The 17,379-nt window shown below is 38.1% G+C and overlaps 1 protein-coding gene across 1 annotated transcript in view; it reads right to left on the bottom strand.

Moving 5' to 3' along the window:
- Lmbrd1 (LMBR1 domain containing 1) overlaps nt 1-17,379 on the bottom strand; it is an 87,104-nt gene that overhangs the window by 12,650 nt on the left and 57,075 nt on the right. Inside the window, exons 10-12 of the mRNA XM_042265628.2 lie at nt 2,758-2,822; nt 2,341-2,443; nt 1,725-1,829 (exon numbers count right to left, since the gene is read on the bottom strand). Coding sequence (XP_042121562.1) covers nt 1,725-1,829; nt 2,341-2,443; nt 2,758-2,822 — 273 coding nt within the window. The remainder of the gene's footprint in view (nt 1-1,724; nt 1,830-2,340; nt 2,444-2,757; nt 2,823-17,379) is intronic.

Here is a 17,379-nt window from a genome sequence, read left to right as displayed (position 1 = left end):
GAATTTAAACATAAGTATTAGAAACATGTTTAAGGTTTTATAGTTCTGGTGTTACATAATATTAGCGCATAAGAACAGATGTGACAAAAAAAGAACAGATGTTATGTGCTTGTAAGTTCTAATTTTTTTTTTTTTTGGTTTTTCGAGATAGGGTTTCTCTGTGTAGCTTTGTGCTTTTCCTGGAACTCACTTGGTAGCCCAGGCTGGCCTCAAACTCACAGAGATTCACCTGGCTCTGCCTCCCAAGTGCTGGGATTAAAGGCGTGTGCTACCACCGCCTGGCTTACTAATTTTTATAAAATAGTCAAGATACCCTCATACTATAGTCTGTTTTAAAAATCATCTTATGATAATTTATGATAATCTGATTATAGATATGATATTTTTATCTGTGCTAAGGGGAATTAAAGTGTTAACTGTAATTTAAGGAATTATATGACTTGTTGCATTTTAAAGGTGAGCCCCACTTTATTCTAGTAATTGAAGTGTCATCTTGCTGCTATTTTACCAGGTAACAGCATGTTACAGGCGAACAGGATTTCTGTTCTGGCTGAGATGACAACACAGTCGCTTAGATAGGTGCATTTCCCAGATCCCTTGTGCCCAGGAGTGGTCACATAAGAGAATATTCCAAGTAAGAAACAGAAAGGACCACAGCACTATTGGATCTCATACTTAAACCACTAAAGCCTTTCTCCCCATAGAAAGAAGTTTCTCTTCAGTTCAAATGCATATTTAGTAGGTTTTCTTTTATTCATATCTAGAAGTAATGTCTATCTGATTCAGCATCAATTTACAATTCATAATAATTATCTCAGGATGAATATAAGAAAATAAGCAATATTCACAGTTGTCTTTGGTATGACACTAAAATCTGCATATACTCAACGCCATCTACCTTGTGTGAAAGGGTGTAGAATTTACATATAGCCTATGCAGACTCTCCTGTATACTCTAAATCATGCCTAAGTTACTTATAACTAACCTAAGTGTGGTGTCAATAGTTACGTTGTTCAAGGAATAATGAAAGGGAAAAAGTCAGTCCTATTTTGTCTCTTTGGTTGGGGAAGCCATGAAGACAGAGGGCGGACAGTAGCAATCGCTGACATCTAACAGGGAAGGAAAGTGTTGAAGGTCAGTGTATCCACTGTATTCATTGGTATGTCCATGCAATCAAACGCTAAGACAAACAACATGCCTTCTAGACAGAGATTTCTCACCCTCAGCAGATAATGTTTAATTAGCAGTATCACTGATACTTGTCCCTTAGATTTCCACAGTAGTCCCTAGTAACCATAACTAAAAAATGTTTTCAAACATTGCTAAATATCTGAGTGTGTGTGTGTGTGTGTGTGTGTGTGTGTGTGTGCACAAAACCATCTCCTGCTCTAAGAAAAAACTTTTCTGTTAACATGAAACATAATGTTTGTATTTCTATCACTTTTAAGATCATAACATAATCTAAATATGAGAGTGGGCTATGGCAGTACATATCTATACATAATATATTCTAAATATGAGAGTGGGCTGTGGCTGTGCATACTATCATCCTAGCACAAAGATGGTAAAGGCAGGAAAATCACCAACTTGAGGCCAATCTGGGCTACAAAGACTTTTTCTCAAATAACGCACAAACTAACAAAGAGGATATAGATTGTCACAATGGAAATAATGTACAAAGTAATATATAAATATATAAAAGCCAGAAGATATCATATACTTACTCTAATCCAAAAGAACCATATGCCAATATTTCGAATTCCTGCCATCGAAGTAAAAATAAAGTACATAATAATAATTGTTATAAGAATATAATCAAGAGGGAACACCTGGAAAAAAAAAAAAGAAAATCAAGTTTAATATCCAAGCTAGAAAAGCTCTAGAAGTTAAAACAAAATAGCTGGAAACAATTATTTATACTAGATAATTACAATTAATTATTAATCCCCTTTCAGATTAGGCTAATACGAGAATATCATAAAAAGTAAAATATTTTCATAAAATCCCAACTACTATTATGTTGTTAGTAACAACATCCTAAGAGAAAAGTCCTAAAATCAATTACGTTGTATTTTTATATGTGAAATAAAGTACTTAATTAAAAATTAAAAACCAAATACTGTTTGGTTCATCTTTGGTAATATTAAGCATCCCATATCAAAAGTTGGCCAATACACAGATATAATTTTCTATAAACCAATGTCAATTTAGGAAGCATCTGCAAATAAAAAATTAGCGCAGAGCTCCTGCACATGTCTGACTTTTGTATAATAATGACTTCAATGGGACAGAATGACACAGTGTGTTGCTGGAGTGAAAAGTGACTGACATGTTACTTACTGTTTGTAACAAAGGCAAAAGCATGTTCAATGGATTACTCAGGTTAGTTCCAAAGATGATGAAACCAGAATCGATTCCAGCTGAATGAAGAGCTTTATCTAAACTAAAACAAAACGTGGTGAAGAAGGAGTTTACATTATGGCATCACTAGCCCAGCCAGAAAGAACAACATGATAATGTAAGCATGCCACCTCTGTTGGGCCACAGAAAACAAACTCAACTTTGCTTGACTGTCCCAGAGGAGCCGTCAGTAGTAAAAGGAAACACCGTCTATTACAAGACCTTTTAGAGACTCTTTACGTTAATGCTGTACAACACTTCAGGTAGAACAGGCTCCACTAATGGAATTCAGTCCCAAAATGGATGCCATCAAAGAATTTGTGTAAGTGCTTTTGAAAATATGTCTATTGTACTTACTTTGACAGGAAGAGAGAAATTACAAACAGCAATGCAACTAAGATGAAAAATATTCCCCAAATGATCTAAAATGAAAAATACATTTATTACAATACAGGTCGAAACACTGATATTGAAAGCATAAAATCATTAAGCTGACATAAGTGTCTACCGCACAGCAATGATCTAATGCAAGGTACAATTTAATTTAGTACATAATCCCAGCATCTGTACCAAAATTCTCATCATAAGACTATTTGGTCAATAATGTGTATGCAAAGAGGCTAAACATTTAAAAAGTCTTGACTAACAAGTAAACAAAGAAAACTTTGGTTTGATCAAGAACATTTTGTTCTATTACTGAAAAGTACATTAAAGAGAAAGGTAACTTCATTCACATATACGTGCATGCACATACACCCATGCACAGGCACGCGCGCACGCGCATGCGCACGTGCACACACACACACACACATACACACGGTGATATTTTATTTGTGCTGAAATGTGGCGATATTTTATTTGTATGTTAATACATAAAGTTAGCCTGGAGATCAGAGGAAATAGCGAGCTGTTTTAAGTAAACACAAAAGTCAGGCAGTGGTAGCACACGCCCTTGATCCTGTCACTTAGCAGGCAGGGTCTCTGTGTGTTCAAGGCCATACTAGGAAACAAAGCCAAGCATGGTGACACACACCTTTAACCCCAGTAACAACCATAGAGATCTGGAGATCTGTGTAGACAGACAGAAAGTGACAGAGCTGTGTAGGAAGAGGAAGTGAGGTAGATGGGCTAAGACAGCCAATGAGAGGGCAGAACAGCAAGGCAATAAAAGCGTGGGTAGACAGGAAGTCATTGCATTTGGAAACTGCAGAGCTGGTGAGGTAAGGTTAGCTGGTGGCTCTCACTATTTCCCTGATCTAAGGCTTTCATTCCTATATTTGGCTTCGTGTTTTTTATTTCATAAGACCATTTAGAAATTTGTACACAAATACACACACACACACACACACACACACACACACACACACACACACAGTGTTAAACAGATCGAAAGCCAGAGAGGTCTATGTACGTGAAATTCTTCAGGAATAGCACCAGCTGGAGGAGCTGTCTTAGGTTTCTCTGGCAAATACATCACATATTTTAACTCTCATCCCCTACAATATGAATTCTGTGTTAGGAACGGACATAAAAAGGGAAACAAAATATTGGAAGTGAGTTTCTAAATAACTGTTTCAGAATGGAAAAGACAGAGATTCTATAGCAGCAAAAGCTTGAGTGCTTTTTTTTTTTTTTCCTAGTTTTGTTCAAGGTTGAGTCCCACCTGAGCCAAGGTAAAGAACTGGGAGACCCCAGGAAAGAAGGCTCCCTTCTAAGTACAGGCCCGATCTGCTGGGCTTTTCCTTTGGAACTGATAGGAAGAGATAAACGTCAAGTTTCATTTCTTTCACACAACATTGAAGTGTGTTTCGGAATGCTGAGGGGATCAAAGAAGTAAACACTAACATATTATTCTACCCGCCATATCAAGACGAGCTTATGAGAAAGAGGTTCATATTATTCTATCCACCATATCAAGACGAGCTTATGAGAAAGAGGTTCATATTATTCTATCCGCCATATCAAGACGAGCTTATGAGAGAGTAACTTGAGAAAGAGGTTCAGGCTTGCCTTTTGTGAATTCTCCAGTTCGAACATTGTCCTTGGGTCTTAATGAGTAGGAAGGACAGTAACACTACATGGACTTCTCTTAGATGTCAGGACTTCACTGGGAACTCATTATTGAAAAAGGGTTTTATTGACAAGGAACCCTGAAATAGTTCCTTTGTGCTACCAACTGTTGACTATAAAGGGCATAAAGAAGTTAGATCTTTCTTAGTACTTGATTCAGACACAAGTACTTGCGGCCTATGTAAGGGGGAGGGCCAGAGCATCAACTCTTCCTAACTGTTAACAAGAAATGGCTTTTATAGCTGCCAGCTTCCAATTAGAGGTACTGGAATATGACACAGAAATTGCAGACCTTGAAGATACAAAGATTCTCTTTTGTGACATTTTGGCAAAAAACGTTAAATACAAAAATCCTTTGCTGTCTTACCAGTTTAAATATGAGTTAGAGTATTTAATTAGCTATTTAAGATCACAGAATAAACAAAGAATCTAAATTCTTTATGATCCTCCAACCTGCATGTATACAAGAAGTTAAATTAGCAATTAAATATCTCCCCGGTGATGAGAATATCCAGTTGACCTAGAAGTCATAGATTATGCTTTAGCCAAGATGCCAATTTCTAAAGGAAAATGAAGCTGTTAGCCGGGCGGTGGTGGCGCACGCCTTTAATCCCAGCACTCGGGAGGCAGAGGCAGGCAGATCTTTGTGAGTTTGAGGCTAGCCTGGTCTACAGAGCGAGATCCAGGAAAGGCGCAAAGCTACACAGAGAAACCCTGTCTCGAAAAACCAAAAAAAAAAAAAAAGAAAGAAAGAAAAAGAAAATGAAGCTGTAGAGGTGGCGCCAGTAAAAGTCATGGATCAAGAACCTGTGAAGCATTTATTCTCCATAAAAGCAGAAAAGGAGCTAGCACGAAGGGTCGGAATCAACGTCTTCCACACTACGGACATTAACCGAAAGCAGAGAACAATCTGTGGCTGTGAATTCATGATAATGTGGCTGAACCTGGGCAGGGCACAGCAAACTTGTACTTGTCATGGCTTGAAACCTCCCACTCTAATGCTATGGTCATCCTGAGAACAGCCAGAGGGGCCAGCAGTCTGGAGGTCACACAGCACACAGGACAGCAGTCTGGAGCTAACACAGTACACAGGGCAGCAGTCTGGAGGTCACACAGCACACAGGGCAGCAGTCTGGAGCTAACACAGTACACAGGGCAGCAGTCTGGAGGTCACACAGCACACAGGGCAGCAATCTGGAGGTAACAGCACACAGAAGTGGGATGAAGCTGTTTTAAAGCATCATTCCCAGAAAAAAAATGTCATCACTTAACCTGCCTGTGGCTCTCAAGAAAACTACTTATAAAGTGGCCTGTACTTGACCTGGATTGGTGTTCACACGGTGCTAAAAGCCTTTGAGTAGGAGTGATGACTGCAAACAGTGACAAGAAATCTATGAACTGCATGGCCTCGAGGGCCAGTGGACAGTGGACAAAAATATACCAACCAAAAAGCTCTAAAAAAAACGTCTGGGCAATGAGACGTCCACTGGGAGTCTGAAGTTCTCAAGTTCTCCTATTTTCCTAGCAGTCTGGAAGGAACTGTGTCTGCTCAAGGCTACACACATGCTCAGGAACCATCCAAGACCCAAACCCCAGCCTGAGACTGCACAGGAAGGGAGTCTAAGCTGAAGCTGGGCTGAGAAGTAGCTGCTTGTGCCGCACTGCACCACCCACAGAGATGCTCAGGCACAGCCTGCGACTACAGGCGGCAGGAATCTGAGAAAATCTCTCTATTAATCAACACACGAACGGGTAGGCGACAGAGTGAATACACAGCAAAGAATAAAGACCTTGTGGAATTAATTCATAAGAATTACTAAAACAAATGCCAACAAAGATAGTTCAAACACCCAAGAATCTGACAAATAAATAAATAAATAAATAAAATCATGAATAAAACCAAGCCAAGAAATATGGTAAATACAAAGAAGATAAAAGAATTAAGCATTTTGGGAAACCCAGACTTTGAAATTAGTAGACAAAAACTTTAGATTTGATTAAAAATTTAAAACATTAAAATCAATACCTTAAAATGTTTCAGCAAATAATATCAACGAAGATACAAGTGCTATTAAAATGTGAACTAAATTTTAAAGGTGACAAATAGGAAAACTGAAATAAAAAGCTCATTGGGAGGATGCACTGGCAGTCATGAGCAAGCAGCTGAGGAGTTAAAGAGAAAGTATATCAACTGAGGTGAGGAAACTGAGGCACACAAAGAAGAAACAGTGAGGAGGGTGAACAGTTTTACAGACATGGAAATCATTAAGTAGACTGATCAATCATGGGATTTAAAGAAAAATCATGGGATTTAAAGAAAAGAAGGGAAACATTTGAAGAAATACTAGGCAAAAAACGTTCCTAAACATGAAAATTACTAACCTATATACTCAAGAAACTTTGAGTAGAGTGAATCAAATTACCACATGCTCCCCACATTGAAAATAAGTGAGTAAGTGGGGGAGGGGGAACACACCCCAAAGGGAGCTCCTGAGAATGGAGAGAAGAGACTCATGGCAAGTTGACCCCTTCAGGTTCCATGGATTGAAGACTAACAACAAACTAGACAAAGCCAAGTGAAGCGAGGATGTAGCTCAGTTCAGTGGTAAGGAATGTGACAGCCACGCACAAGACCCTTATTCAACACCCCAAACCAAAAGAAACAAATAACTGCTTAAAATTTACACGTTCCGGGACTAGAGAGATGGCTCAGCAGTTAAGAGCACCGGATGTTCTTCTAGAAGACAAGGGTTTGAGTCCAGCACCCATATGGTGGCTTATAACCATCTGCATCTTCAGTTCCAGGGGATCTGATGCTCTCTTATGGCCTTCATGGACAAAACATGCTAATGGTGCAGGAAAAACATACATATACTTAAATTAAAACTAAAAAAATATACATAGAATCATAGAAAGGTACCCACTATAAAACTGACTTGAAGAAAATAAATCAACAGGGATCTCAAACAGGTAAAGGGCTCATAAGAGGTATGTGTGTGCATGGGTATGTGTATATGTGCCTATTTTGTAAAAAATGAAACCTCTGAACTTTACAGTGTACTTGACCTAAGGATTTGGGCTATTTAGATTCATACTGTTGTTACGTTATAAATGCATGTGCACCTTATGGATTTGTATGTTGAAGCCCTCACTCCAAACTCCACACTTTGAGAGGTGAAGCCTTTAGGAGGTATGAACATAGATGGGGTTATACGGATGGAGTCCTCACGATGGAACTGTTTCCATGTAAGAGTGAGGGACCAAAGATTTGCCCTTTGTACTGGGGAAGGACAAAGGAAAAAGGCCGTCATGTTCATCCAGGAAGAGACAACTCAGGGGGACTGGATCCACCAGCTTCCAGAACTCTAAGAAATGACTTTTGCTCAAGCATTGCAGACTATTTTTAATACTTGCTCAAGCTTAGACAAATACACTGGACATGCACACAAAACCAGAAAGGAAAAGAAAAGAAAAGAAAACAAAACCTTTTAGATGGAACATAATGATCGGTGTTAGAAAAAGCATTAAAGTTGTAGTAGTAGCAGCAGCAGCAGTAGTTGTTGTTGTTGTTGTTGGTGTGTGTGTGTGTGTGTGTGTGTGTGTGTGTGTGTGAGAGAGAGAGAGAGAGAGAGAGAGAGAGAGAGAGAGAGAGAGAGACTGACATTTTTTTTCTAAAAAGGGAGGCAACAGAAATGGAAAATATGAGAAAATGAAATGCAGACCTCAATATAGTCCAAGTATAGTGTTGAGGAGCAGAGGAAGAAGAAACCATTTAAGAAGGGAACGTGTAAATTTAAGAACAAAGCTTGGCTAAAAACAAAAACATATAGCTAAGAAGTCCCACATCTGCCTGAGTCTCCAGTTTCTCTCCTCAGTGCTAACAATCATAGGTAGTTTTCTGTCAGTCTGCCTTATGAAATAAAGTCTGCTAGTGTGCCTGTGCAGGTGGTTCACATACACACTATGAATAAAAGACAGCTTAGCCTTTAAGAGCACTGGCTATTCTTCCAGAAGACCTAGGTTCAATTCCAAGCACCCTAACTGGGCAGAGCCTGTAACTCAGCCCCAGGGGATGAAATGCCCTCTTCTGGGCTCTGCAGGCACTGCATGCACAAGGTCACAATTTTGGGAAAAGGCGTGGTGCACACAGGCATCATGTTGGTAGAAAGATGTAGCACTGTTGACTGCCCTAATGCACACACGTTGGCTCTTCCTAAGCAAGTGACTAGACCTCAGGTATCAAATGTGTGGAGACAGGAACTCTACTATAAGTAAGACTGTGTAGTGCAAGACAGCTGAATGAGTATGTTACCGTTTCTTCAAACATAAGCTCTTTATCGTTCTCTTAACATTAGGTGTGTTTAAAGGTGCTTATTAACCCACACAATGCCAAGTCAATTCATTCGAAGAGTTTGAAAAGAATGGTAACTAAACTTTGTTCTCTCTAGCAACCACCTGGCTTTCTGTGTATAGTGAACAGTAGGCATTCTGGATGGCCAATGGTCCCAGTCCTCTAATTGATACCATTTTTACTATATTTATCAGTCATCAAGACTTTCCTCACAGATTAAAGGAAATCGCAAAGTTTCCATTGTCCAGTCAGGACAGGACATATCAATGGGAACAAGGATTATGCATACAGAATGATGTTCTTTACGTGTTCCGAGTGGCCCCACTAATATTATTTTAAATGCGGAAAGATAAAAAGCTTTCAGCTCCACCACGTGTATTATTTCAAAGTTGCAAAGATTTTCAGGGTGATATGCCAATGCAGCATCACTCAGCTCTTGAAGGTATCTATTTTTCCTTGTGATCTACGAGAAGCAATTTATTTAGTACACTATCACTCTAAAAAAGAGACTTTTGTATAGTTGGAAGAAAGAGGGTTGGTAAAGATAAAGGTAACCCTGGGGAGGAAGATGTATCCAGCAAGAGACACACACATTTTCTTATTTTCATCTCAGACCTGCTCAAAGACAGTACAAAGAATCCTAGTATATCCTTCAACCTGATTCTCCAAGGGTTGCAGCTTACCTTGCTTTATTATTTTTGCTGTGTATACATATGGAACAGTTTGAGGATTAGTGATAGATAAAATGCTTTGTAGTACCTGTGTCTAAAAAGCAGCAATGTTTTTAACATAATCACAATTCAACCATAAAAACCCGGAAATTAATATTGATATGACCTTAGCCAAATTTGAAATGAGGCATTCATGTCATTTAGAGAAAAGCAGTCTTTTCTAGTCTAAAATGCAACCCAGCATCTCACGCTGCTCATGTCATTTTAGTAACCTTCAGTTTGGATCAAGTCCTAATTACTTTTTTCTCCATAACCTTGACATTTTGAGACCAGGGCAATTATTTTATAGAATGTCCTTCAAGTTAAATGGTCTGTTTCTCAAGAGTATCTTTCTTTCTCTCTCTCTCTCTCTGTCTTTTTTTTTTTTGAAATGGCAGAGAAATGTTACTGAGTCCTTTGAATATATCTTATCAGGAGGCACAATCAAGTCTATTTGTCCCACAACTAATGAGGTTTCTCCATTGTGAAGTACCATTTCTCCTTCTATAACTAATTAGTTTTGTGGTGTCATACTCGAGAATAGGCAAAATTTTATTCTCAGCCATTTTTTTGCCTTTAATGAGCTTTATTCTATTTGGCTTATTTACTTCCATCAATTCAGACTCACAGATTTGTATTTTATTACTGTTACTGTGTATACTGCTAATACCACTACTCTGTCCCTAAGTGGTCCTACAGTTATGCAGTGGCAGACCCCAAAAGGCTGGCTCCTCTCACCCCGCCTTGACTGTCCTCTGAGCATTTCTCCTTGCTGTCTGGAACATCATTGGCTCTCCTAGGCACAGTCCTCCGGTCCTCATTCCTGTTCATGGAATCAGTCAGGGATTGTCTATTAGAAAACAAATACTCTAGACAGGAGCTCCTAATTGACCTGTCTCTTCTCCTTTGCTCTCATCTTTATTTTCTTGGGTCTTTTATCTTTCGTTAGCTTTTGGTAGCTTGAAATGTTGTGTTGGAGTGAAATACTTTTTCACTTCCATTTTTACTGATAACTGTGTTTGGGGCTATGTATTTCTCTGATCACCACTTTAAGTTTATCTTCTAGTACAGACAAAGACATGAAGTATTAGCCCTACAACCTCAAGAAACAGCATTAGTTCAACAATCAGAATGAAAGGGAAGTGTTTCCTCCCAGTCTCCAGAAAGGGCCCAGTCCTGTTGAGACATTTCTACTCTAGACTTGAGTATTCCTTATCAAATGCACAGGGCTAGGAGTATTTCAAATTTTACGTTTTTCAGACTTTAGCATAATTATATAAAGTTTACCACTGAGCATCCTTAACTGAAAAATAGAAAATGGAAATCCTACAAAATCTGAAACGTTTTGAGTACCACAGAGTGCTAAATAGTAGATCTGCAACATCTGGATCGGGGATGCTTAGCCTGCACCATCAAGTTTTAGAAATTCTGTAGTTGGTTTTATTTTTGCTGTCCACTCACTCAAGAGGTGCTGACTAAAAGGTTAATTTTCAAGTGAAAGGGGCCTTAGTTGATTGATTTTGTTTAAATTTCTAGTTTCTATAATTGTATTTAGAGTAATGTATATAATATATCTACTTTATAGAATTTACTGGTACTCTTCTTTATGATCCAATTAACATGATAAATTGTTTTCCACGTGTACTTGGAGAAAAGGCATATTCCCTATTATCCAGATGTAAAGTTCTAAGATTTATACTGATTATATTCGGGTCCTTTCTCTACATATACTTTTATGGATGGGTGTTTTGCCTGCATGTATGACTGTGCACCATGTTCATGCAGTACCCACGGGGGTCAGAGGGCCATGTCAGATTTCCTGGGATTCTCCAGTCCCGATTGTGAGCCATCCTGTGGGTGCTGGGGAAAAATCAGGAGCTTCTGGAAGAGCAGCCATTGCTTTTAACCTTGAACCAACTCTCCAGCCCTCCTCCATATTCCTTTTCAACGCCGTTTACATGATACCTTAACGTGGACATGGTAGATGTTTCTTAATTGCCTAGTACCATGTTTCAGTCTATTTCTTGGATTTTCTGATGACTTTTGATTCATAAAACATAGTTGTTTGATTTCCACAACAAATATTCATAATTGCTACATTTTCATTATATACTGGAACTTTTCAGATTAAAAATTTGTTCCTTTTCTATTTCAGCTACAGTAAATTTTTCTAAACTCTGTTGGCAAAACCAATACCCAGTTTATTCTTTTTTCCTTGTTAGCAGCTGTGGGTGGTACATCCAGATAGGATGTGGCTCTCATCTGCCTCATACCTTAAGATCTCACAAGGCCAAAAACAAGCTCTCAACAGAGCCATGGCCCCTTCTGGAGACCATGGGAGGGAAACACTTCCCATTCCCTCCCCATCTCTTTACCATATCATTTCTCTAACTAATGATACCACAGCAAGTCATTCTTACATGTTGATAATCAATGTTATTTGGATGATTTCTTTCTATCGCTTGTCAAAAACATTTTGCTTTTAAGTTTCAAGTTGTTACTCTGAGACTACCACCAAAGTCCCAGATAATCTCTGCCTTTTGAGGTCTATAATCTCAATCACATCTGTAAAGTCCCTTTTGTTACTTAAGGTAAGATATTCACAGTCCCAGCGACGAGGTCATCAATACATCATCCTGCTTACTGAAAAGAAGTGTATTGTTTTTTTCCATTTAATATTTTTTATTGAGTCTCACTGTCAAACATCAGGATCACTGTCTGTTTTCCATGGTTTATGCTTGTTTGTCTGTTTTTAAATACCTCCTTTTGTTTAGTCTTCTTGAGCTGCTGTTTTAAGAGTCTTTCTTTTAAACAGCATATAGTTGGATCTTGCTTTGTGGTAAAAATGTGAAAACTGTTCTAATGGTGCTTCAGGTATTCACATTTGTTGGTATTATTAATACATTATAGGCAGCTGATTGCATTTCTTATTCTCTTTGCTTTATGTGTCTAGAATAGGTAAACTCTAGGAGAAAAATGAGAATAGTGGTCATGAAGAAATGGAATTACTTTTACTGGGCAGGGTGTTTGTTGGGGAAATAAGATGGGAGAGAGCAGTGGTGATGGTCATGCAGAATGATGAATGTGCTGACGTCATTTGATACAGGCTTAAAATGGCAAACTTTAAAGTACAGAAAGCAATCGCAACTAAAGGCTAAAAATATGTGATATCACTGGCAATATTATAACTATGTACAGAAATAACAAGAACTTCAAATTATATTTAAACAAACAGACCTAGATTACTCAGGCCAGTGATTCTGTTAGAGCTTTAAGTGTGCTTTTTTTGTTTTGCTTTCGTTTGTTTGTTTTTTTTTCCAGAACGAGTTTATCTAAGTATTGATGAACATTAGATAGTATGCCTAGAAAAATGCTTTGTTACTATACATAGATTCTGACTAAAGGAGCTTCTAACTTATTTGAATTAAGTGTTCACATTTATAATTTGTCTCAATAACAGAATAACTGTCTTTAGTTACACTGTTGTATTTTAACAGCTGAAAAGCTTGCATATATAACTGGAGTAAGAGCATCAGAAACAAAGGGTGTGTGGCATCAATTACTTCATTTAATTCCCAGATAAAAACAAATGTAGGTTCCAGTCGAAAGAGGAAAACCAGGCTCAGAAAGAAGAAGAACAAGCAGTTACATAGCTCAGGAGGTCCACACAAAGGTGGAACCCAGCACTGATTACAAAGCCCAAGCTCAGAGTCATCACACTTTGAGTGGAGGTTTTCATATCCTGGGGAGAGGATGGATATGAGAAGTCATAAGATCAATGGGCATCTTCATGAGAGAAAAAGTAATGTTTGTGTGGGGGGGAACAGAAAACTATCTCTGAATTTTTGAATACATATTTTATGATTAAAACAAACGGATTATAGAATAGAGCAAAAGGGCAATACTAGTTAGTACCAAATTTTGAGAGAGAACTTAATTTGATCATGATGGCTTATGCATACAATCTCATAACTCAGGAGGCAGAGGCAGGCGGATTCCTAAGAGTTCAAAGAAAGACTGGTCCACATAATGCGTTCAGTGTCAGCCAGGATTTTATAATGAGTACCTATCCCAAAATAAATAATTACCCTAATAAGTAAAACATCAGAAACTTTTAAAGTCAATTTCAGCACATAATGAGCAGTACATATGTGTGAACCAACCTATCCAGACCTTCATCAACAAGGCTGACCTGGATGCTTAATGTTTAAAAACCACTAAACAAAAGGTAGTTTTCTATTTCTGAATTATACCAACTATAGACAAACACTGAAGTAAAAATTAATGATTTTAATATCTCATTTGAAGAAAAAGTAAAGTGTTTCTCTCCTTGCATATATGTTAAATTATCTGAAAAATCAGTCTATTTCCCAGGTATTTCCTTCAGACATTCCTGCCTTATTTCTAGCTAAAGAAAAAAATATTGGTAAGAATTCAGATCATTATTCAGGAATATTTATATAACAAATAGGAATAAATGTCGTCAACTGTGTTAGAGGTCTCAGATAGGAAAACTGGAAAAGGGTGAAAACTAGCAGCTGGAAATCTTTCAGTTCATCATCTATCACCATGACAAAATCCTTGACATAATCAGTTTCCAAGGAAGAATGGTATATTTTGGCTCACAGTTTTAGTAAGAGTTTTAGGTCATGGTCAGCTGGCCTCATGCTTTTTGGACTATGACAAGGCAATGTATCGCAGGCATGCAATGAAGCAAGCGGCTCACCTCACGGCCGTCAGGAAGTGGGCAGTGCTGAGTCCTAATCTCCCCCACAGGGCACACTTCTGGTGGCAAGACTCCTTCTAGTTCTGAAAGGTTTCATAGTCTCCCAGAAGTGCCAGAGTTGGACACTAAGCCTCTAATAACTATCTCCTGGGGACACTTATCCAAACCGCAGTCCTTAGATTAGGAGGGAACAGGTAAAGCTATCTTTTAGTAGATAACACAACTAAGAACAAAAATGTTCTAAGGAATCTACAATAAAGTTACTAGAACTGACAGTCCAGTCAGGCTGCATGATAAAAGGTAAATTCTTAAATTTTAAAAACGAGTAATAAATATTGAAAATTGAAAATCAAAAATACAATTTTCAACAGGATATAAAAAAGAAGTGGAAGCATTTTTTCAAGTCATTTTTAAGATGGTATAGTGAATATAATAAACATTGACAAAGAGACATAAATAGTTCACAAGCTAGAAAATGTTTTAATGCTAAAACATCACTTCTCCACAAATTACTTTTAGATCTCGTAAATTCAAAATAACCCTAATAGACATTTCAACAGGTGTTTTACAGAATTATGAATTTAGTCTAAAATCTAGATGGATAGGGAAATGATGTACCACTGTCAAAATAACTCTGAAAGAGGAAGATGAAATTGGGAGAACTTCTGCCTGGCTTCAGAACTGACTATAAAGTTCCATGAATGAAGCTTCAGCACAAGGACACACAGATCAGTGGGGCAGAGCTCGGGAGCACTGGACAGAGCTGCCCAAGTTCAAGGAGGGAAGGATAACCTCTCTGCAAACTACGCTGGAACAGACGGGCACCAATACAAAAATAAATGAGTCACAAAATTAACTCTACACTGACCACAAATCTGAACTTGGGGCTAAATTATAGAATTTTTACAAGAGAATGCAGGAGAAAACTACCTTGAGAGACACAAAGATTTCTGGGAATACAGCACAAATGGGAAATAAATAAAATGGATTTCACCAAAATACAAGAAGTATTTGCACAATAGTGTTAAGGCTAAAAAAAAATGCCAAAAATTGGGAAAAGATATTAGCAGTGAATATACTTGATAAAATTCTTGACATAGAATGCTTAACAAATTTATAAAACGTTATAGTAGAAAAATCCAGTGTCATGATTACACATTGTAATACGTACTGAGATGTCACTACAAGAAAGTTTAATATAGTAATTAAAACATGTTTTTAAGAAGAAAACCCTGATTTAGAAAATGGTCAAAAGATTTATATACACATTTTATAAATCTATAAATAACCACATAAAATAATATTACCTAGTTGATAAATGGAAAAAAAATCATGAACTGTTACATTCCTTAGTAGAGCAACCCTCAAAAATACTATGTAAGAGGAACAGGGATATGGAACAACTAAGATCTCGCTATTAAATGAAAAAAAAAAATAGTCTAACCATTGAGGGGAGAAAAACAAACTTGGGCAGTTTCTCACAAAGTTAGACGTTAAACTTTAGACAGAAAATCTCTGCTGCAAGGTATTTATCCACGAAAAAATCAATGAAAGCCCATGCTTGCACAAAGATTTAGTCTCAAAAAAGGAAATAAGCAAGATAAGCCAACTGTGATATGGATACATCAGCTTACTACTCAGCAGAATAAAGAACAGAAGATGAAGCAACATGGCGGATACAGAAACACCGCGCTGGGGGCTGGAGAGACCGGTGGCTTCTGGACTTGCAGAGGACAACTCCCAGCACCCACACTGGGTGGCTCACGGCACCCGTAACTCCTGCCCAGAGACATAAAGGCCTCCTCTGCTTTCCAGGAGGGCCTGTACATCCATGGCATATGCTCACACAAACAGAGATAACATAAATAAAAATAAATCTTAAAAAACATATAACACTGGGCTGTGGTGAAGCAGGACTTTTGTGTTTCACTTCTCTTGAAAGCTTAAACTAAACTGTGAAAGACCACTACACCTGGTCTGAGCTGCAGGGAACAGGAGACAAAGTAGATTTAAAAACATATGTGAGTGTTCTATGCATCGACATAATTTTATTTGGAAAAAAAAAATCAATCTGTACACTTAATAAAATTGATTTTAAAATTCTTCTAAACATATGTTCAGTGAAAAAAACATATGCTTACATGAAGGCAGATGATGACAGAGATTACATTTTATTATAACTGTTCACTGGATGCTACAAAGAATTTAGTATTAAAGTTAAGATTTTTGGGACAATAAGATAAATCACCTTGGAAAGAAGGACCAGGGTGGGGTCCTCTACAGTTTTCATTCTGGGCTAAGTACATGGTTCAGTGGCAGAGCACTTGCTTACCATACATGAGGCTCTGGATCTCAGCCACAGTACCACAAAATCATACAAACAAGCAAGCATGTGGGGATATTTTGTTTGTGCTCTAAAAAAACAACAAAAAAACAAAAACGCTTGCCTGGAGATCAGAGTGCGGAGCTAGCCACTAGTTAACCATGAAGGCCAGGCAGTGGTGGCTCACTACTTTGATTCCAGCAATTGGGAGGAAGAAGCAGGAAGATCAGGAGTTCAAGGTTACCCTGGACTACACAAGATTGATCCATTCTAACAGAGAAACAGCTGGGCAGTGGAAGCTCATGCCTTTAATCCCAGCACTAGGGAGGTGGAGACAGGAAGTCATGTGACTGGACAGAAAGAGGAATATAAGGCAGGAGGAGAGAGGAGCTCAGGCCCCCCTTTCGGTCTGAGGATTCAGTAGAAGTAAGTCTTTCTAGTGGCGGGCTGCTCTGCACTCTGATCTCCAGGTAAGCTTTATTTGTTAGAGCACAAACAAAATATTATCACACAAGCAAGCATCCCAAGAGACAGTCAGAGAGCTGACCACCTAGAAGAATTAACTGATTTCATGGATAATATATTCTTATTTTTAAAAGTCAAAAGAGGAGCTTTTAAGGTAGTAAATAAAGTAACGAAATTCAACCTGCCTGACCCATCTTTTTTTTTTTTTCTTCCGAGACAGGGTTTCTCTGTGTAACTTTGTGTTTTTCCTGGAACTCACTTTGGAGACCACACTGGCCTCGAACTCACAGAGATCTGCCTGCCTCTGCCTCCTGAGTGCTGAGATTAAAGGTGT

This window comes from Peromyscus maniculatus, chromosome 21 (assembly GCF_049852395.1).
Source record: "Peromyscus maniculatus bairdii isolate BWxNUB_F1_BW_parent chromosome 21, HU_Pman_BW_mat_3.1, whole genome shotgun sequence".
In the NCBI taxonomy this organism is placed as follows: domain Eukaryota; kingdom Metazoa; phylum Chordata; class Mammalia; order Rodentia; family Cricetidae; genus Peromyscus; species Peromyscus maniculatus.
Note: the sequence above shows the minus strand (reverse complement) of the source record. Positions and strands in the feature narration are given on the sequence as shown.